Below are 23,472 nucleotides of genomic sequence, written 5' to 3' on the forward strand. Positions count from 1 at the left end.
TATTTTTGTTTTTATTTTCATTCATTCAGAAAAGTTTTCTTGGTCATCAATTTCCTCACTAACTCATAGGTCACATAGTAGCATTGTTTGCTTCAAGAAGGTATTTGATTTTCTTTTTCATTTCTGCAGCAACACATTGGTCATTCAGTAGCATGTTATTCAACTTAATGTTGTAAATTTTCTATTTTCTTCTTGTTGTTGATTTTGTTTTCTGGCTTTTCGTTTAAGGGGATGTGCAGTAATTGTGTGATAGAGACTATCACTTCCAAATGTGAGGATTCAATGCAATATGCATCTCTACTTCCAAATCAAGACGAACTCCCCGGCCCGGCGACGTGGCCTAGTGGCCAAAGTCCTCGCGTTGAACGCGCCAGGATCCCATATGGTCGCCGGTTCTAATCCCGGCGGCTCTGCTTCCCATCCAGCTCCCTGCTTGTGGCCTGGGAAGGCAGTCGAGGATGGCCCAAAGCTCTGGGACCCTGCACCCACATGGGAGACCCGGAAGAAGTCCCCGGCTTCGGATCGGCGCAGCACCGGCTGTTGTGGTCACTTGGGGAGTGAATCATCGGACGGAAGATCTTCCTCTCTGTCTCTCCTCCTCTCTCTGTATATCCGACTTTGTAATAAAAATAAATAAATCTTAAAAAAAGAGACGAACTCCCAATGAAACTGCTTAATGTATCTTGACAATAGGATGCTGGACTCTCTGCCATTGTCCATACCTACACTGTCCGGATACACCTAAATAGCAGAATGATGGTCTTATGACTGTGAAAGGCTACGTTATTGTAATGATATAGCGGAAATCAGTGAAGAGGTGGTGCTTTGGGGAGGTGGTAATGGAAATCCCAGATCCTATGGAACTGTATCATAAAATAATAACATAAATGAATTAAAAACTGTATTTTGGATAATAATAATAATGAAGAACATAAAGAAACCAATAAGCTTGTCTCTTCTCAAAATGACATTGAGGGGCAGGTGTTTGCTGAGGGGTTCTGAGTCTGTTTATTCTGGGAATGGTGCCTGGTGCCCCACATGAGTACTTCGGTTCAGCTCCGAGTCCCTGTCAGTATGAACTCGAAGAAACAACTGTAATGGTGCAAGTGTTAGAATTGCTGCCCATGGCAGAGCCTGGTTAAGGTCACCTGTTGCCCTGTAGGGTGCACATTAGCATGAAGCTGAAATTAGGAGCAGAGCTGGGACTTGAACCCAGGCACTCTGATAGGTGATGCCAGCATTTGAACTGCTAGGTCATCTGTTCGGATTACTTTATGAGAAACGGTCTGTGTTCCTGGAGACCTTGATGTGAGTGTTTCGGTGTTAGATTTCTCTTCATTTCATGTATTGCAGGACTGATTCTGGAACGAGGCATTAAAGAAGGAAATCTGTTGGTAAGAGTAGTTCAGGATGGTTTCTGGAAGCAGTTTGATTGAACTGATTTGAGCTAAGTTATGAAGAATAGAGATGATGCTTCAGCGCTGATGAGCTTCAAATTTGTACGTTGCTTCTGTCAAACACTTGGCAGAATTGTCTTCGAAATTCACATCTGAAGCACTCGGACACTAGAGGGAGTGCTCCCGGTGCTTGGTACTCCTCAGAGAGCAGGCTGTCCTCAGGATCGCCCAGCTCTTCTCCCGCTGAAATCATAACAGGACTGCTCCCTGATTTCTATCTTAGGCTCCTTCCGACAAAGCCTGTGCTTGAAGTCATCTGGGGCTTCTCTAATAGAACATCAACTGAGCGGCTTACACAACAAGTATTCATTTCTGACCTCTCTCAAGGATAGGAAGTTCAAGGTCAAGGTGCCAGTTGACTACTTTCTTGCCGAGAGTTTTCTTTCTGCCTTGCAGATGGCTGCCTTTTTACTGTGTCGACACCTGGTAGGTAGAGAGGGAGAAAAGCAGCAGAGGGGAGAAAAAGGAAGTGGGGGAGCAAAGAGGAAGAGTGAGAGATAGCTCAGGCGCTCCTGAGATTCATCCTGTTAGGTGATCACGCTTATGACTTCACTTTCATTTCTTCCCTACTTTTTGTTGATAAAAATGTTGCTAACTGTAGTTGCCATCTTCCTCAGGGTATGCTGGTCGCTCTCTTCTCCGTGGCGTAACTAGCAAAGGGCTTTGACTGCTACTGGTGCATGGTCTAAGCAAACTTTCCTTCTGTGCACATGGCTGTGGCCACCTCTCAGTTGTCATTCATGCTCTTTCATCTTCATGCCAAGCGTGGCTACAAACACGGGTCGGATGGACGGATAATTCTAGAAAAGATGCATGGAACTGATCTTTCGAGAGGGAGCTACTTTAGTGGAGAAGACAATGCATTTAGCTTTGTCCTGTTTGCAAAAAAGTTGAGATATAATTTACAGTGAACTGCACAGAGCTTAAGCTTGATGAGTTTTGACAAGCACCTACCAATAGCCCAATCATGATCTAGAACATTCCTACCGCGCTAGAGAGGCCCCTCATGCTTCCTGCCGTCAGTCACCATCCTCTCATTGCAGAATAGTTCTACTGTTGTAGAACTTGATGTGGAATCAGTTTCAGATAGAATCAAATAGAATCAAAGAATAGGGGTCTTGGCGTCTTCCATTCTACGTAAGGAGTCCAACCAGGCTAGCGCCATCCCTGAAGTCCGTTCTTTTTTCTGTAGCTGAGGGTTTTGCACCGTATGTGTTGCCTCAGTTCTCAGAGTCTGTAACAAAATATGTGACCCTGTGTGATGCACACGACGTAAGTTTATTTGGCCAAGAAATCCAAGGACACGGTGCTGCCATCTGTTCAGCATCTGTTAAGGGAGCTCCTGAGGTTTTCTTACCAAGGCAGAGGACAGTACCTGGTGAGAGGACCAGAGAGCAGGAGCAAAGCCATCGCTCAACACAGCCCCCTGCTCTGAGAAAGGCCTTACTCCGTGTGACCTAAACACCGCCCAACACTTCCGTACTGGGAATTCAAGTTTCCAACACAGAAACCTGTTGTTGGACATTTGGATTGCTGGTGCTTTTTTGGGGAGGGGATGTTTTTATGAACATTTCTGTACAAGTGGTTTTTGGATTAGAGGGACATCTATAAAGCCCAATGCTGAGACTGGAAAATATGAGTTCAGGTTTGAGTTCAGTTGAAAAAAATTTTTTAAACCTACCACACTCTAAAAAAATATATGTTTATTTATTTTTATTGGAAAGTCAGATTTACAGAGAGAAAGAGAGACAGAGACAAAGGTCTTTCTCTCTGCGGGTTCATTCCCCAGGTGGTCCCAATGGCTGGAGCTGAGCTGATCTAAAGTCAGGAGCCAGGAGGCTCCTCTGGGTCTCCCACGCAGGTGCAGGGTCCCAAGGCACATGCAAGATGAGGACTTTAGTCACTAGGCTACCGCACAGGGCTGGGTTCAGCTGACACTGTGGGACATAGAGGTTGTGAGGCCGGGGGACCCAGCTGGAGGCGCGTTCATGTGCAGAATAGGGTACCTGTGATATTTTTGTGTGGTCTCTAGCCTTTATGTGAAGTTAAAGCCATGGAGAAGTGCTTAGAGGAGGCAATGAAGTGTGAGGCAGGAAACATGGCCACATAGTCCAGGGAAGTATCACGTTTGAGGCTGCAACCAGAGAAACCCGCTAAGGGCGCTCCAGGAAGAATGACCTTTGGCCGTCGATTCTCCCAGGCCCTCCACACACGGCAAATCACTTCCCATGGGCTAAATTTAACAGGGATGTAGCAGAGTGCAAAGACTGCGAGGGCCGGAGGGAGCAGCTGGGCTGAGAGGTCCAGTGGGCATGGTAGACGTGAGGGGTCCTGGGCTCCTCACGGCGGGAAAGGTCAGGCCAGGACCAGGGATGCAGGTCCTCCCTGAGCATCCGCCCCGACCCCAGCAAGACACGGGGAACTGTCGGTGCCCGGCTGCTGCCCGCCGGATGCCCGGCCGCGCCGACCCGTGCGCTCTGGCAGCGCCAGGACGCGAACGCGCGCGCGCGGCCCGAGGCGTCGGAGGCGGGGCCTGGCGTCGGCCACGCCCCGCCTCCCGCGCAGGCGCGCTACGGGCGGCGAGCTGTCAGGAACGGGCGGCGGGAGCCGGCGGGCTGAGGCGCCGCGACCCCGGGGTGGGCAGCATGGGGAACCGCGAGATGGAGGAGCTGATCCCGCTGGTGAACCGGCTGCAGGACGCCTTCTCGGCGCTGGGCCAGAGCTGCCTGCTGGAGCTGCCGCAGATCGCCGTGGTGGGCGGCCAGAGCGCCGGCAAGAGCTCGGTGCTCGAGAACTTCGTGGGCAGGTGAGCGGGGCGCGGGGCCGGGGCCGGGGTGTGAGGCGCGGGGCGCGGGGCTTGGGGCCGGGGTGTGAGGCGCGGGGCCGGGGCCGGGGTGTGAGGCGCGATGCGCGGGGTGCGGGACCAGGGCGTGAGGCGCGGGGCGCGGGGCGCGGGGTGTGAGGCGCGGGGCCGGGGTGTGAGGCGGGGTGCCGGTGCGCGAGGTGCGGGGCGCGGGGTGCGGGACCGGGGCCGGGTCCGGGGCCGGGGTGTGAGGTGCGGGTGAGCCGGGCTCGGGTCCGGGGCCAGGGTGTGGGGCGCGGGTGAGCCGGGCTCGGGTCCGGGGCCAGGGTGTGGGGCGCGGGGTGAGGGGCCGGGGCCGGGGCCGGGGTGTGAGGTGCGGGGCGCGGGGTGCAGGCCGGGTCCGGGGCCAGAGTGTGAGGCGCGGGTGAGCGGGGCTCGGGTCCGGGGCCAGGGTGTGGGGCGCGGGGCGCGGGGCGCGGGGTGCGGGGCCGGTGCTCGAGGTGTGGGGCGCGGTGTGTGTGGCGCCGGCCCGGGGTGTGAGGCGCGGGGCCGGAGCGTCGGACTTGGGGCCGGCGTGTGAGGTGCGGGGCGCGGGGCCGGGGTGTGAGGCGCGGGGCCGGGGCGCGGGGCGTGGGACCTGGGGCCGATGCGCGGGGTGTGGGGCCGGGGCCGGTGCTCGGGGCCGGGGTGTGAGGCGCGGGACCGGGGCGCGGGGTGCGGGGCCGGGGTGTGGGGTGCGGGGCCGGGGTGTGAGGCGCGGGGCCTGGGCGCGCGTCCGGTGCGCAGGTGCGGGGCCGGGATGTGAGGCGCGGAGCCGGGGCTTGGGGCCGGGGCACGGGGCTTGGGACCGGGATGCTCGGCTGGGTGTGGGGCGCGGGGCCGGGCTGCTCAGGCCCCGGGCTGCTCAGGCTCGGGGCTGCACAAAGCCGTCTCCCCGCCGGGCTCTCTGTCCTGCGGCTGGCGGTGCGGTTCCTCCAGGGACGCGGTGTCCCCGGCGGGGAAGCGCCCTATGCGCACCCAGTCCCCGCCGCGCGCCCTGTCCAGGTGCCGTGTCATCCCCGCAGCGGCTCACGCTCGGCCCCCTCCCCCAGGCGTCATTCTCCCTCAGCGCTTGTTTGTCTTGCCTCAGTCGGAATTGCAGCCACGGTTTTGGCCACCATTCTGAATAGCGGCAGAGTTAATCTGTGCCTTGGAATTGAGCTTTTCTTCCTCGGAGCCCTTCTGGAGGGCTGCGGGTTACCTCCCTGGCTCCCCCAGGAGAGGCGGTGTGCAAGCATCCGGAGCGGCTTGCAGCCAGGTGGCCCGGCGCGGCGCGCAGTGGCAGCAGGGGACACCCCGAGGCTGGGCTCCATTCTTTTTGTTTGGTCCGAGAGTGGCTTGCGGAGCAGGAGGCTCCTGTACCCTTTCCTGCCTTTCTTTCTTTTGGTTTGTGCTTGGTGGTGTGCACCCTGGGAGCTGATATTGCCACATCTCTTTTGAGGATGTTAGGGTTTTTAAACAGTGTATTCTTTTTCTGTCACGTGATATTGCATCTCTCAGATGATACGCATTTCATATTTTTGTTCTTTCTGAATGATCTAGAATGTAAGAATTTTTTAAAAGTGTGATTGCTGTCGACTGGCCGGTATCTTTAGATGAAGCATCCCTTTGCAGTGGTTTTATTATTTTTGGTGAGTGGAAAAGTGGTGGTCCAGCATTTTGCCTTCGTCATCTTAGCCATCTTGTGAAGTCATGGATGAATGTGATTGCGAACATCTATGCAAATATTTTCTCTGATTTATTACGAGTGAAATTCACTAGATTTGAAGTGGCATCCACAGGGTGGGGAGGTTTGATGATAACGTGTTTATGGTTTTTCAAGTACTGAAACATTTTATCATCATGCCTTAAGAATTATTTAACTACATTTGCCTTTCTGAGCAAATACTTCAAGACTCATGTTTTTATTTATCTTTCATATATTGATTCACATGCGCTTGAACGAGGGCGCTGTGGAGGGCAAATGTGTATTATGAAAAAATTGTGCATGTATTTCAACATGCTTTTGCACCAAAGCAAACTTTTAATTTCCTTTTCCATGAACTTTTTGAACTGCCTTACAAGTGCAGTGTTTATGTCTTAAGCTTGAATCTAATTTTATGCACATCTCAATTCTGATCTCTAGGTTTTCAAATCCTAATCCTCTTGTGAATGCCATGATAAAATTGTGCCCATTTTACTTCACTAGGTATTCTTTTGAAGTGAGAAAAATATATACAAACGTAAAATGTTTACTATCGAACTTTCATCATGATAAAATGAAAAAGGAACATAAATATTGTAAAATCAGAGCAGTAACCAGAATGCATTAGTAATTTGTTATACTTTAAGAAGTTTTAGCAATAAATAAGTACTGTTGGATGTCAAGTCAAAGTTAAGGTTGAACATAGAGGAAAAAGCTTATGTAATAAATATGGCTTTAGTCACTGTAGAGATGACACCTGCCTGGTGAAGCTTATACATTAAGGAGAACATTTAATTAGAAAGGTCATTTGACTTTAATAATGATTTTGGTCACTGAATTATTGAGAAATGTAATTTCTAATTATAAACCTACCTTAGGGAAAATGGATTTTTTTTGATAAGAGATTTAGTTGAAGTGGGATAAGTGGTATTCATGTTCCATTAAAGCTTTTAGCTCTTTTTGTTAACCAGGATTTGCAATAAAGATAGGATTTTTTTTTTCCTTTAAGGATGTAACTTTTTTTTTTTTTTTAAAGAAAGTGGTAAGGTTTATTCAGAAGGGGAGGAATATAGACACACGTGGACAGTGTTCAAGGAGAGTGGGCCAGGAAGGCAAAGGGTTGGGGGAGAGTTCGACCAAGAGAGACAGAAAGGAAGGCTGGAACTTTGCACATCTTTGATTAGAAGAGCCTGACGGAACGCACAGCTATTGAGTGATGTCATCAGGCAAGGTGTGTCATCACTGTCCAAAGCAGCACATCAGGTGCTCATGAGATAAGCTTGTTCGCATCAAAGTACTCAGGCGGTTTTTCCTTTAACATTTAACAGTTCTGACTGTATCTCCTCTCCAACAGTTTGCTTCTGTTGAATGTAGTCCCTAGTCAATGAATTTGGATGTGAGTCTATCTACTTCATACAATTGTAGTTGTGAAAGCCAGTTTTTGAGGTGACACATTTGAGATTATGATGAATAAAATAAGTTATGAATAAACTATGTTTGTGGCTTTTTGGTTGATGAAGTTACCACCGTGGATCAGTCGGTCCTTTGGATTATTCTGGAGGAGGTTTGTGTTGGCAGCGAAAGGCAGCCATAACATCTAGTGAACAGACGCTGAGACCAGTGGTCTGACCATGGGGGTTCTCTGCCTGTTGGTCTGCTTCACTTGTGGAATAATCCACATGTCCTTTCATGATGTACAAAATGTATATATGATTATGATATGTGTATATGACTATTTACAGTGGGATAGTGATAGGAATGGTTACCATTTGTCAACTAGTTGCTACATTTCTACTATTCTGGATGCTTGCACATGAATAATCCCTTTAGAGCTTCCTGAAATTTCCAGAGAAGTAGGTATTTTTATAAGTATCATTTTACACAAGAGGAAATTGGAATGTAGGGCATTTAGAGAACTTGCTCAGGGCCGATTTAATTTAATGTAGAAGCAGTGGAGCTGGAATTCAGCCCGAGGCGTTGGACTTGCACTAACTCACCTGCTATTCTGGTGTTTGTTCATCTGATTAGCACACCTAACCTCTCTCTTACTGTCCGTATGAACAGTGCTTTTATAAAGAAGCTGTTGTGTTTAATCCTCTTATTCATATTCATCTGTGTGTCTACCTTGCCTCATTTGGCAAGAGATCTGGGGCAGTCTCTTAGATAGCAAGGATGTTGGTTAAAAAAATTTTTCTTTAATATATGAGGCATTTATGAATTGAGTAGTTTATTAAAACATACGATCACATTGTGTAAAACTTGTTTATTGAGGTGTTAAGTGAAATGGTACTAATTGCTAAAATACAAACTTTTCTTTTATTGAAGCATTTGTTAGAAATATTAGTTCTTTAATGCTATTTATATGTAGAACAAGGATTATGCTTTCTTTTATTCAAGCCTGAATGGTAAACTGACTTTCTTTACACGTGGAAAAGATGTTGTTAGTGAAGACCAAATAAATATTTTGAAAAAGTTATTCTGCTGCTCAGAGTTTGTTTCAGTAGTTAGTTATGAGATTTCTAAAAGTGGGTATGTTGCTTATCAAGGTTGGTTTCAGGGTGAACCACAAAGGAGAGCCACTTTATGCTGTGTTGAATGGATAATTAAAATGAAAAAAATGGAATTATTGATAGGATCATATGGTTTAGAATAGGTTTATCATATAGCTTGAGCTTCTGGAGAGTGTTACTCTCATTTGGCATTGTCACAGTGTATAGCTTTGTTTAAGCTGTTTATATATAACATAAACTCAGTTTGTATGTTTTATTTGGCAGACAATATCGTTTTTTCCCCTAGGTGGTACCTTTGCTAACTAATAATGAGTTAAATTATGAGGTTTTTACTTACTACTATGACTTTATCTTTAAAACACAGCAAGCAACTGCTAAAAAGTAGAAAACTTCTCCTATCAGAGCAAGTCAAAAGTGTCATGAGGAAATAGACCACAGACAGTAATGTAACTTTCCATATGGCCCACATTTTGTGATTTCTCAGACTTTGGTTTAGACGTTGTAGTGGATTGCGTTGTACTGAACACATTTTTATGAAGTGCGGAGGAAGAGGGACATGGGTGGCAGGCATGACTCCTGCTATTTGCGTGTGCTTTTTGGTTTTTCCATCTCTTAGCTGTTCTCACATCCTCATCTCGACATGGAGGGAAACTCAGTGAAACTACCAAGTGGCCAAGCGGGGATTTAACCTTGGATCTGATTCCTTTTGGAACTCTTGAGAAATATGGGCACAGCCAGGTGTATTTGGTGTCGCAGTTGAGACACCACTTTGGAGGTCTGTGTCCCACATCAGAGTCGCTGCCTTCAAGTCCCACCTCTGCGTCCGTCTGGTCCAGCTTCGTGCTAATGCCACTCAGAGGTAACTGGTCTCAGCCATGGATTCTTGCTGTGTGTGGGAAACCTGGCTGGATGTAGTGCACCCTCAGAGGTAACTGGTGTCAGGTGTGGATTCTTGCTGTGCGTGTGGGCGACCTGGCTGACAGCAGGCTCTTGCCTTTGGTCTGGCAGCTACAGCTGTTGCAGGCATTTCAGGAGAGAACCAGCACATGAAAGGTTAGTCTCTCACTCTGCCTCTCAAATACAATCAAGTAAAATTTTAAAGAATAAGCTCAGTTGAGTATAAATCTGAATTTGGATAAAAACCTCACTGTGTGTCAATTTATACTTACCAGAAGAATCCCCCCAAATCACATTTCTGAAGCTGAACTGAGCTGTAAGTGGCAAGCAGCGAATAAGTGCGTTTCCAATGTCCTTGGCAGCTGGTTTCGTTTTAGCTCAGGGCTGCATGTGCTGAAGTATCAGTGTCAAAGCAGGGAGTTGGTGATATGTGTCGATGTCGAACTTGACTACAAGGCACTGAATTTAGGCTGTCACTTTATCACAGAAAGCTACCGTATATTGGAGAGGATCTGAGAGACCAATAACAAGAAAGAAAAGGCATTGGAGAGATTAACAATGTGATGATTCCATGACAATTAATGGAAAGGGGATGTAGATCAGACCACTTGCTTTATTAGGGCCTCCAAAGCACTGAGATGTGAGGGATGTGGAATTTCTATTCGTCTTTTGAAGAATAAGGCATTTGCTTAAAGTAGTAAGTGAATTGAAGAAACACACATCAGAGAAAACATTTACAGGGAACTTGAAAATGTAATGTGTTGTTTATAAAGAGGACAGTGTAGATAAAAAGGGGTGGAAACTCACATTTAAAACACATTGAACACATAAACACATTAAAAAGCACATTTAAAGTAATTGTTAATTCTGTATTAAGTGTGTGTGTCTGGTCAGGTAGCCTAAGTTTTCCTCTTTTATTAGTGCTAATGACTGCTGTTTCCCTAGGTTGCTCCAAGAGGCTTTCCTCTGGCTTAATTTTCTTACTTCCTGGAGTTACACCAGGATACAGGGATTTGTCCAAGGTCGGAGAAGTCATAGCTGAGTCTGGAACTTGGTGTTCAGATCTGAGTCCTGCGTCAGTGTCAGTTCGCCTTTCCCCTCCTCGCATTGTTTCAGAGCACCTCCCTCTCACCCTGCCTGCGCCTTCTCCCAGTCCTTTGCATTGGGCCAGTCTTTCCCCCTTCTTGATGCTACCCTCCATTCTCTTCTTGATAGCAGCAGAAAAATAATGAGGCTACATCCTCCCTTCCTGCCCCATCACTCCTCCTCTATTACTGGAAGGGGACTCAGACTTAAACTAGGCTATTTGACTTGAGAGTTTGTTTTGAGTGGTGTGTGAATTTCAGGGGATAGGCTCAGAATTAGATTGAATGAGGTATAGCATGTTTTCATGCCTTATTAATATTTATTCACAAGGTGGCGATTTGAAAGTTGTGCATGGGGCAGTCACTGGTAGGGCTTGCTGAAACCAAGACCAGCTTCCAAACACTTGTGTGTAAATAAATAATGCAAGTGGAAAGGAGACTGTTCAAAGAAATGGGTTAACTTTTAGGTAGAATATGAGATGCCTTTTTGTAGCAAAACCACATCCTTTCGTTTGCCCATTTTAATTTTGTTAGAATACATTGATGACTTGAGGCCCATCAATATCTTAGAAATTACTTTAGCATTTAATTTCAAGAAGCCTTAACAATGTATTAAGCCCTCAATGTTTGATGATAAAGACAGAGTAGTTGAGGAAAAGGATGGTGTGTTTAGTCCCCAAATTACATGAATCATACCAGATTTCTTTAGATTTCTGTTTTCTCCAACGTCTAGGCTGCATGTCCTCTACTTCTGGGGGTTTCAAGCGTGCCTCTGTGCTTCTTTGTGACAATGTGTCATTTTCATTTTCCACTACATCAATGTTACACTATAACAAAGGATGGCATATCTAGACATGTTAGATGAAGGTGGGGCTTGGAATGGACCTCTTTGTCAGTTGGTTTAGTGGCTTGGGCTGAAAAGACTATGGTTGACTAATCTGGTTTTTATGGCATTGAGAAAGAGTCAGCATGTTATGGCAGGGGCAGGCTCTGTTGACTGGTGGTGCAGGCCCACCTGTGACCACTGATTGTTGCAAGGCTCTCCCTTAGGAAGTTCTTTAGCCTCATTAGGCCTCAGTTAATTTCTTTATTCATGCATTTACTTACTATTGTGAATTCTACGTAAGAGGATGCCAAATGCCTGCCTCATCATGTATAGTTTGATAAGTGATGGATATTAGTTTAGATCTTTTATTTAGATGGGAAAGTTTCTGAATATTTTTAAAACCTCAGTAAGTTTAGGAGGCACAGTATATGGTAATGCATATTTGCGAATTCTTCTTTGTTAGAAAATGACAGTTGTACCCAACACCAGCTCTTTAGACTTAAAACAGTTTATTTGGGCCTTTTAGAAAGAAAACATACACATTTAGTATTATTGCTCGGTATATTTTCCTTAAGTGATACACTTATAGAAGATGAATCCAGTCTGTATACTGTTTACCAGAGTACATTTCCACTTGTTATTTTATTAATCCTTACTATTTTTCTAACGGGATAATAAAAACACATTTTTAAACTTCGATTTAGAAGCAAAGCAGGTCTTCTTCCTTTACCTCCTCCTCACCCCAGATACAGAAAAACAATGTGGAAATAATAGTCTTACCCACTTTCCTGTAGCCCTTGAACCTTTGTGCCCTAATTAACCATGTAAAGATAGTCAAAAATAGAAAGCAAGAAAGCAAGAAAGAAGCAAAGCAGCTGAAACTAGAAAAAAGAAGTCGTTAGATGAAACCTAGAGACCGTGAATATAGTTGACTCACTAACACAGAGGTAACATAATTGAAATGAAATTTGCTACTACTGTTTTTAGATATTCTTTTAGAGAGCAGTTTAAAGAAGGTAATTTATTCTGCGATATGAAGTAAATAGTTTTTGGCATGCCCTTTTCTTTTGGAAGTGGTAGCAGGCAGGCTGGCTTAGAAGAGGGGACCACAGCTGAGCTGGGGAAGCAGCCGGAGAAGCAGGACGACTTCCCCTGAGTAAGGGCTGAACTCGAAGTGGTTCGGGAGGTTAGGGCTTATTAGAGCTTAGGAGCAGAACCAGCGTCACTGTTGTGGAAGCTGAAATAATATCCAGTGTCACTCAGCGGAAGGCTTTATATTCTGAGTTAATTCTTAGTCTCACTACTTGTTAGCCACTAGTTTTAGCTTTGAGCTGGTTAACTAGTTCCATCTCTGTATGCTTCAATAGCTTTCTGTGTCTTATTTAGCGGGGATTTAGGAGTGTGTGTGTGTGTGTGTGTGTGTGTGTGTGTGTGTTGGTTGTGCTTTCTGGTTAGCCCATTCTTTTAATTTATTGAAGTGAGGAAAAAAGGCTGAGGTCTTATTTCAGTATCTTAGTATACATGGTTCTCCAAGTCCTGCTGTCTGAACAACAACCAATGTGTGATGACGTTTTTGTTTTCATGTGGAAATAGCACTCTAACTATCTGAATACTGTCTGAATACAGCATTCATTACTTATGAATTCAATTTAAGAAACTTTACTTAATTTGTTGACTTAATCCCTGAAAAAAATCATGTGAAATTGAGGGATGGAGTTTACTGGATTTGAAGTAGGTGCTTTGAATATTACGTTTTCCTCAGGGACTTTCCCCCAGAGTCTGTGAAGTGCCAGAAGGAGTATGGGTCTCCTTAGCAGGGAGAGCTGGATCAGAAGTTAAGCAGGGGTCTCCAACTAGCAACCTTATGGGATGCCAGCAACACAGATCGAGGCTTAACCTGCTTTGGCCCCATTGTATGCATTCTGACTGTTGTCTATCTGTGCTACACTTTGAAGCTCTTATGAAGTTGGGAGTATATCTTGTTTGTTATTATCCATGATATAGTGGTAACACACAGCAGGAGCTGACTGAATAAATGGCATGTGAGTTTGTATATGAGCCATTTAAGCCAGTCACACCTTCTTCATCAATATTTGTTGAGGGTGCAAAGACACAGCAATGTTTTTCAAGATGTGGGTTATAATATAGCAGTGTTCCATGATGTTAGTTTTAACAGGGACTGGATTTGTGGCACAGCAAGTTAAGCTGCCATTTGCAATGTCAGCATAGTACAGTGGAGCATTGGTTGGATCCCAGCTGTTCAATTTCCAACCAAGCTCCCTGTTAATGAGCCTGGGAAAATAACTGCTTGATTTTAAAATCTGTTTTATTACATATTTATTTGAAAAATAGAGAGATCACAAGAGAACTTCCATCCGCTGGTTTGCTTTCTATGTGACAGCATCCTGCTCTCTCACTTCTTCCACTCTGCATTCCTCTTTCCCACATGTATGTTGTTGACTTTCTGTTACACTTCTGCGATACAGCTTTAATGTCTGCCTTTTTTCAGGAACCAGCAGGTGCCTGTGTTATGGCACAGAAAGTTATCCTTCTGGGTGTGATGCTAACATTGCCCAGTACAGTGCTAAGTCCTGTCTCCAGCTCTCTGCTGAAGTACCTGGGAGAGTACCACAAGATGACCAACTACTTGTGTCCCTGTCATGCATGAGGGAGACCATGATAGAGTTACAGGATCCTGGTAAGCCTTGCCCAGCCTCACCTGCTGTAGCTATTTGGGGGTGAACCAGCAGGTAGAAGATTGCTGTGCCACTATGCCTGTCAAATAAATTATATAAGTCTTAAAAAAAGGAACGTGTGGGCCTGGCGCAGTAGCCTAATGGTTTAAATCCTTGCCTTGCATGTACTGGAATCCCATAGGGTGCCGATTTGTATCCTGGCTGTTCCGCTTCCCTTCCAGCTCCCTGCTTGTGGCCTGGGAAAGCAGAAGAGGATGACCCAAAGCCTTGGGACCCTGCAGCCATGTGTGAGAGACCCAGAAGAAGCTTCTGGCTCCTGGCTTTGGATCGGTGCAGCTCCAGCCAGTGCAGCCATTTGGGGAGTAAACCAGTGGATGGAAGATCTTTGCCTCAGTCTCTCTCTCTGTAAATCTGACTTTCTAATAAAAGTAAATACCCCATTGCCTTACAGATAGGAAGTCATTGGACCTGTCTGTGCCTCAGCTGGATAAGAGCATTGTCTACTCTTAGGTGACCATGCCGGTCAATACAAGCCATACACCCAGTACAGTGTCTCTCACATAGTAACATATGTCTATGTTAGGTACTTTGAGAGGTGCAGAATATTCAGAGTGATGAAAGGAGAAGAGCACACCTCTCTATAGAGTCTGAAAAAAAAAAAGATTTCCTGAAAAGAGATGGGATCAGAAATGGCCACCAAAGAGTAAGAATTTAATAACAGACGGGGTTGGGGTATAGCATAAGGATGTATTTAGGGAGCAGAGTTTTCCATGTGGCCTAAATGCCTAGAGGAGGAATGGTGAGAGAGCTGGTGGAGTGAAGGACCGCTGGGTTAGAGTGTCGGCGTAATATAGGAGGCAGTGAATTACCCTGGAAGGGCTTGTGGTGCTTTATGTGGTTTGTCTCAAGTCAGATTTTAGGAAGGTTAGGTTGACTCACACTTATCTGTAGTATACACAGGTAAAGGGAACCATCTGGGGGCCAAGAAGGGAATTAATTATCTAATGGTAATGGGAATTAATGCTCTAGGCATAATTTCAGGAATGGAAATGAGTTAGGGTGTTTCAGAAGATCTGTGATGGTTAAGTTATTGGTAAGAGAGGAATAGAAAAATGGTTTTAAACTTTGAAAGCATCCCTGCAATAATGGTGGAAAAATCATAAAAAAAAAAAAGATTGGAGAGGGAAGGAATAGATCCTCCTGCACTCTCTCCATACTCCCCCACCCCGAGTCCTTCACTTGAGCACCGGGTCGTAGTCATCCCTGAAACCCATCTGACTACCTTGTCCTTCACTTGAGCACCGGGTTGGGTCGTAGTCATCCCTGAAACCCATCTGACCACCTTGTCCTTCACGTGAGCACCAGGTCGGGTCGTAGTCATCTCTAAAACCCATCTGACCACCTTGTCCTTCACTTGAGCACCAGGTTGGGTCGTAGTCATCCCTGAAACCCATCTGACCACCTTGTCCTTCACTTGAGCACCAGGTTGGGTCGTAGTCATCCCTGAAACCCATCTGACCACCTTGTCCTTCACTTGAGCACCGGGTCATAGTCATCCCTGAAACCCATCTGACCACCTTGTCCTTCACTTGAGCACCAGGTTGGGTCGTAGTCATCCCTGAAACCCATCTGACCACCTTGTCCTTCACTTGAGCACCAGGTTGGGTCGTAGTCATCCCTGAAACCCATCTGACCACCTTGTCCTTCACTTGAGCACCGGGTCATAGTCATCCCTGAAACCCATCTGACTACCTTGTCCTTCACTTGAGCACCGGGTCATAGTCATCCCTGAAACCCATCTGGCCACTTGTCCTTCACTTGAGCACCAGGTTGGGTCATAGTCATCCCTGAAACCCATCTGACCACCTTGTCTGTGGCCATTGCAATCTTCTCTGTCATCCTCATCGCCCGTGTCCTACACTGTTTAGTGTCTGAATATTTCTGGCTGGTTAATACTGCTTTTTAGTCCACAAGGCAAGCTGCAAACTATTTGTTAGTATCCCTGACAGTACCCTGCACAATAGTTTAATGTATTGTTACAGACTATGTGTTTGTATCCTCCCAGAATTCAGCCCTGCTATTGCTGTATTTGGAGATAGTAGGAACTAATACGAATTAACAGTGACAATATCAGTAAGGCAGGATTCTGATCCAACAGAATGAGTGTCCTTATAGGAAGAGACATCCCACCTACATCTACTCACAGCAAGAAGGCATCCATTAGCAGGAGAGGGAGAATCTAGAAGCCACATGTCTTCTGGTCTTTGGCCTTGATTTTGCACGTCTAAGTTTCAGGACTTCAAGAGATAAATTTCTTTTGTTGAAACTACCCAGCCTGTGTTGTGTTGTTCTGCCAGCCTTAGTGGGGTAGTCAGACACTGAAGTTGTACTGAGTGCTTTCTAATTATATTACTGACCGGCCTTTGGTTGATACCCCTGGCCTTCGGTCAGACTCACTTTGAACTTGTGAGATAACACTGACTGTTGGATGAGCTAATGCTGTTCACCTGATAAACTGTTTTTAGCCCATGTGCCTCAGTTGAGTTACACGTTCTCTCACCTGCATTTCTCTCCCCAGTTTCTTAATGTTATAATTGTACCATGATTTGCCTGTCACAACTTCTACCCTTATCAGATGGTGATGTGGCCTTCATTTGTTTCACAACCATCTAGTCTGAATTTGGAGCTCAGGAACGAAATAGTCTTGAGTTACGAGGGAAAATGACATTTAAAAGACTAGCTGATCCCAATGACTAGCCCCCAAAGCAAGTGTGTGGATCTCTGGGTAAGGTTTACCTGAGGAACTTGTCAAGTGGGAAGTTCCTGGGTTGCATTCACAAAGGCTGCCTTAGTGGGTCTGGAGTTAAGCCAGAGTAATCTGTGACAAACCGCTTGCACAAATTCCCCCTATTTCTGCAGCTGTGGATAGGGAGCTCCATGTATCTTGCTTCTACGTCAGTCCACTAAAATGGCTCTTGGCAACATCTGATTTCTGAGCCTCAAGCCTCCTGCATCTGCTTATTTCTTACAGGTTTCTTGTTTCTTTTGGATGCTCAGTTTTCTGAGTATATCTTCAGTCTTGTACTTACCATGTTGAATTATCTTAGCTGCTCCTACCACCGATTTGTGATCTTCCTGGGTAGTCTCTTTTACTAGTTTTACTAGTCTATTTGACTAGTTTATCTACATACAATGACGTCAGTGTTCTGGTCAGCAGGGTTAATGCAGTAACTTCCGCATCTGCCATGGCTGTTTGTCTCTTGAGCATCTGCTATATGCCAGCTACACTCCTTGTCATCATGGAGGTTACAGTCTAATAAAGAAACCCACATTAAATAAATACAAATGTGTAAGTATAAATTGCATGAATTAAGAGGTGACAAAAATGACAACATGACTAGCGTATTTAGGTGGAGGTTTGAGCATGGCAGAGAGAGACGTTTATTTAGGATGGTCAGGGAGGTCCACCTGATCAGGTGGCATCTCAGCCAAAGGACAGGAATCAGCTGTGGGATGAGCACAGAGAAAGCATTCAATGCACAGGCATGATAAGTGCTGGGGCTCCAAGGTGTTCACAGCTCTGTGTGCTGTAGGTCCCAGCAGCCCCTCTAGTAAGGGCACGTGTGACAGGGGAAAAGGAGCAGAGAGCAGTCAGATAAGCTTTTGTTAGTACCAAAAATAGGTTTAAAGTTTATCCATGGTGCTATGGTAAGCATCTACAGGATTTTAATCAAGGTGGTGACTTCATCTGATTTACATTTTATAGAGATCATCCTAGGTCAGTTGTTGGAGACAGTAGCTACTACCCCATGCAGCTATTGTAGCTAAAGCTTCTGAGAAACACAAGTTTTGATTTTATGTAATTTCAATTACTTTAAACCTACATTTAAGAATAAAATGGGTTTAGTTACTGGAAAACTTTTAAGTGGTTGATACTGCTTTTTCAATTGTAAATGTCACAGACTTTATAGACCATAAATATGAAAACTTAATATCCAAATTAAGATGTGTTATATGTGTAACACATAAAAATTAACAGAAATTTATATGTATAACATAAAAAATTAAATTTTTTTTGTTGTCTTAAGTATTTGGTCTCTGCTATCCCCTAGGAAAGCCAGATGAAGGTACAGGCTCCTGATTTGAAGTGTTCAGCCCTAACTGCTGTGCTCATTTGGGCATTAAACTAGCTGGTGGAAGATCTGTATCTTGCTCTGTCTCTATTTCTGCATCTTAAACAAACAAATAAATCTTATAATTGTTTTGTTTGAAAAAAGGATGTAAACTGTGTCATTAATATTTTAAATTGATTATACATTGAAATATATTTTGGAGAGGTTGAATTAAATAAAGTATTTTTATATTTTTTTACATTTTGTGTTGTGGTTGTTAGAACATTTAAAATTCTGAATGGGGCTCCCATCATATTCTCATTAGACTAGCAATGCACCAGGTACTGTCAGGAAATGAGCTGGTGCAGACCAAGTAGTCCCAGAAGGATGTGTTAGGAATCCCTTGTAGTTGTCTAGGTAGGTAATAATGACATCTTTGATTAGTAGGTGATAGTGGAAATGAAAGACAGCATGAACCCGTCTGCATGTTTAGAAGTGAGAGTAGTGAAGATTTGTGGATGAATTAGATAAGAAGGGAAGACAGAAATTATTGTCAGAGTCTTGTAACTGGATGAACAAATTTGTTGTCTACTAAAATAGATACCCAGGGAAAAAGTTGAGAGTTTAGCAACATGGTTATGGTTTTGCACATTTTAGAACCTGCATAGCTGAATACAGGAGCTTGGGGCACAAAGGAGAATAGAAGATATAATGTGGAGAATCAAGATGGTGGAATAGGGTGAGGACACATTGAAACAGGTGGAGAAATATTAGCCAGGGTGAAGCAGAGAGGGCACATTCCAGGAAAAAGGAGAGGACAGAGTGACAGCAGAGGGGCACCTGAAGACTGATGGATACAGGAAGGCAGCAGAGAAAATGGTGTGGTGCTACAGTGACCAGACGCCCCAGCGGCATTCAGCAAACAGCAATCTGAACTGTACCAGCAGCCGGGACTCTACCAGCAACAAGGTGGGAAGGGGAATTCACTGTGAGCTCAGGGAGTGAACCCAGACAAAGAACTGCCCATCCTGAAGATCTGTTTGATTTGAGCAGGAGCAGAGAAGGAGCAGCAGGTCCCAAACAGGTGGTGTGGGAACAGGTTGGATTTCACAGCCCAAACCCCAGTACAGCTGAATTGGGAACCATCTTGCATAGGGAGGCAAAGGCTGTGGGACAGGACTGTGCATGCACTGAGCTGGGAGTGTACTCATTCCTAGCTGAGTGTGTTGCAATGACATGGCATCCTACAGGTTCCACCCAAGATAGGTCTGGGTAGCCCTCACAAAGGACAGTAAGCAGATCTAGAACTCTAATAGTGGCACATTAGGTGCCATTTTGTATAGTGTGGTAAAGACATTGAGACTGCAGGGACAACAGTGAGATGTGCATGTGCTGAGATGGGAGCGAACTCACTGAGGTCACTGCATTTCACTTCTCCCACATAGAAAATAATACAGACTTTGATATCTTACAACTTAACATAGGTCCTTGTGGCCCTCAGACCTAGTGGCCAGCAGTTCCGGGAAGATCCAGACTATCAGCAACCTAGCTATTTGGGACATCTGATATCGCCGTAATTCTGGGAACTGCTTGAACTGGAAATGGGAGAAAGGTTTTACAGAAAACAGTGTAGCTTCAGCACTGTATCACAGGAACTGGGACTACGAAGACCATGGTGGAAGTCTAACACAAGAACCCAGATCTGGAACTAGCTGGAGGGAGTGGCACAAGTGACTGCAAACAAAGAGCTGTGTACCAGTGGCAATAAGTAAACTTGAATTGCAGACCTGTGGGTGACAAAGATTGGAAACTTGCCCTAAGGAGAAGAATCTGCTAACTAGATGTACAATGACCAAGAGCAAAAGAAGAGACAAAGGCACAATGAATATTGCTAAAGATCTCCCTGCAAAGGAGCAAAAAGCCTTTGGCAACCTCAGAGTTAATGAAGGAAGACATCGAGAAAATGGGGGATACAGAATTCAAAACACTTGTTATAAAACTTATTATCAATAATGAGAAGCACATAAAGCAGGCGTTCAAGGAATTTAAGGAGTTTGTCACACAGGAAAGAACAACACTGCAACAAATTGAAGCTGAATTTTGGGGACTGAAGAACACAATAGAGCAAATTAAAAATTTAGTGGAAAGTCTCAATAATAGAATGAAGGAGGCAGAAGAAAAAAATCTCAAAATTGGAAGATATTTCTTGTCACCAGGGGGAAACAATCAATCAGTTGGAAGCAGAGCTGGGTCAAGCTAAAAAAAGTATTCAAGAATTGACAGACACTATTAAAAGGCCAAATATGAGAGTTATGGGTGTCCCAGAAGGTGCAGAAAGAGAAGCTGGGTTTAAAAAATGTATTTAATGAAATAATAAAGGAAAATTTCCCTAATCTAGAGAAAGAATTGGGAAACATCATCCAGGAGGGGCAACAAAACTCTCAACAGGGTTGACGAGAATTGATCTTCACAACAACATATAATAATTAAGCTCTCTCAGGTGGACAGGAGGAGGCTCGGATCCCAACCCTGAAGACTCCCAGATCTTCACCACGGACTATCAATACGAGCAACAAGGACTACATCCCAACTGCCAAGGAGACCACGGGGAATTGAAGTGCCTTCGGAGGCCGAGAACTCCGAGGTCACCCACCCCCATCTGGAGCTTGCACAGGGGATGGAAGAAGTCCAAACACTACCGTCCAGAAACCAGCGTCATCGGAACGACAACCAGGAGCCCTGAGCAGTCCGCAGAAACAGAAGAATAATAAACTTCCTTCGGGACCAGGGAGGGGAGGTTTCTCTGGCCCTGACCTGGTTCCGGCTCTGGACCCCCACCCTCCCTCGCAATGACCATCAGGATCGCTCCAGAAACCCCTCAAAACCAACCAACCAACCAACCAACCAACCAACCAACCAACCAACCAACCAACCAAAAAAACCTAGAATAGATAGACAAACAACAACAAGGAAAGCATAGAATCAGACAGGAAATGGCCAGCGTGGATTTACTCATACCTCACTAGGTGGAACACAAAGATTAGTTACTCCTCACTGGAGTATTGAGGATTTCTCTGCACACCCCTCAAAAAAAAAATGTTCTGCACCTAAACTGTTGACGCATGTCTTGTTAGAACTATAAGCCAGTTCTGACCACCCAAAAAAAATAACAAAGTTCAGCAAAATCATGCTTCAACACTATAAACAGCTAAATACTAAAAAGAAAATGGACACGAGACAGCTGAATAGCAATCTATAGCCATTTTAAGGTGTATAGAACTCGGTTGAATATAAACCAAAATTGAAATGTCTATGAAGAAGTCACAGGATGTGGTTGAGAACCTGCATTTTCCTATTAACATATTGGTTAATCAATACCATGTCAATACCATAATGTTGTAAACTGTAAATATTATGTTGGGGCTTTTAATTGATTGGGATGATACCCTGCCGGCTCTACCTTCAGACCAGAGATGGTCTCAACAAGAAACCATTGGTCTTACCAGGATAATGGGATGCTTGTCCTGGTAAATGCTTGGTAAATACCTTCAATGAAAAAATCTCAACTGAATTTGAAGTATGGTAATGCAACAAGGCGGAGGAATCCACCGTGGGGGAGGGTTTGGGGGAGGGTGGGGGGAATCCCAGTGCCTATAAAAATGTGTCACATAATGTAATGTAATTAATTAAAAATAAATCAAGCTCTCTTCCATAGAACCTAAGGAAAAGATCCTTACATGTGCATGTGACAAAATCAATTGACATATAGAGGAATGGCAGTTAAATTCACAGCTGATCTCTCACAGGAAACTCTATGGGCAAGACTAGAATGTAATGACATATTCCAGATTCGAGAAACAAAAAATTATCAGCCCAGCATAACGTACCCTGCACAACTTTCCTTTGCTTTTGAAAATGAAATAAAATTCTTCCATAGTCAAGAAGAGTTGGAAGAATATGCTTCTTCCAAACCTGCCCTACAAATGACACTTAATGATGTCCTCTTGACAGAGAAAAGGAATAACGCTCACCAAAACCAAAGGCAAATGTAAAGAACATCCCAGTAAAATAGCAGAGGACTAAATCAATGAACAACCCATGGCTAAAAATGACAGGACTAAATTACCACCTATTTATATTAACCCTGAACATAAATGGCTTCGACTCATCAAGCAAACGTCATAGAGGTAAACTGGATTTAAAAAACAGCTCACCAACAAAGATCAGTAGAAATTATATCTCATAGTTTTTTTTTGTTTCATTTTTTCAAAACTTTCTCATTTTTTACTGATTGTTGGATCATACAGAAGCATCATTTTCTTCAAGGTTCTTGATTTTCTGTTTCATTTCTTCAGTGACACATTAGTCATTCAGTAGCATGTTATTTAACTTCATGGCATTATAAATTTCTTTTTTTCTTCCTGCTGTTGATTTTGTTTTGTGGCTTTTTGTTTAAGGGGATGTATAGTAACTGTAATGGAAACTATCATATCTAGTGGCATGTTGTTTAACTTCATTGTATTGTAAATTTCTGTTTTTTTTTTCTCCCTGTTGTTGATTTTGTTTTGTGGCTTTTCCCTTGGGGGGATTTATTGTTACTGTGTAGTGTAGACTGTCATGTGCAGATGGGAGGATATGGTGTAGTATGCATCTCTATTTCCGGATTGAATATGGACTTCCAGTGAAACTCTTGGATGTGACTTGATAATTGGATGCTGAACTCTCTGCCATTGTCCATGCCTGCAATAATGGACGTCTGACTGTGTAGGAGGAACTATGCTGTTGTAGTGATTTGGGAAAACTTGCAGAGAGGCATTTGGGGAGGGGACAGGGGAAATCCCAGGACCTATGTAACTGTATCATAAAATGATAATTATAATTAAAAAATGAAAAAAACAAGATATAATGTAATTTAGAGATATCATTTAGTCCATTTATCATTCATATGTAAATCCTCAGGGCTGTACAGCAAAACCTACAAAATATCCTTGATAGAAATTAAAAGACCAAATTAAACATCCTATGTTCATAAATTGGAAAACTTGAATATTAATATGACAACATGTTCCATATCAGTCTATAAATTCAATGAAATGCTTTCAAAAGTTCAGATGATTTTTTTTTGTTTGTTTTTGCAGAGATTGACAACCTGATCTTAAAATTCTTATGGAGAGTTCAGGGATTAAACAGGAAAAACAATGTCCAAAAACAAACAACTAAATGAAGATGTTTCTGTCCCCATCTCTCTGTAAATTTGCCTTTCCAATAAAAATAAATAAGTCTTAAAAAAAAGAATGAGTCTGGACTCCCACCACATGCCATATTCTAAAATTAACTCAAAATGGATCAAAGACCTAAACATC

The 23,472-nt window shown here is 44.3% G+C and overlaps 1 protein-coding gene across 4 annotated transcripts in view; it reads left to right on the forward strand.

The window, feature by feature from the left end:
* The first annotated feature begins 3,939 nt into the window (after positions 1 to 3,939).
* DNM3 (dynamin 3) overlaps positions 3,940 to 23,472 on the forward strand; it is a 512,631-nt gene continuing 493,098 nt past the window's right edge. For 3 of the 4 annotated variants that reach the window (XM_058660674.1, XM_058660671.1, XM_058660672.1), the window contains exon 1: positions 3,940 to 4,263. In XM_058660674.1, the coding sequence (XP_058516657.1) occupies positions 4,103 to 4,263 (161 nt within the window). In that variant the 5' untranslated portion in view covers positions 3,940 to 4,102. The remainder of the gene's footprint in view (positions 4,264 to 23,472) is intronic. The other variant, XM_058660673.1, reaches the window with a different exon arrangement.

The sequence above is a fragment of the Ochotona princeps genome, chromosome 2, assembly GCF_030435755.1.
Source record: "Ochotona princeps isolate mOchPri1 chromosome 2, mOchPri1.hap1, whole genome shotgun sequence".
NCBI lineage: Eukaryota > Metazoa > Chordata > Mammalia > Lagomorpha > Ochotonidae > Ochotona > Ochotona princeps.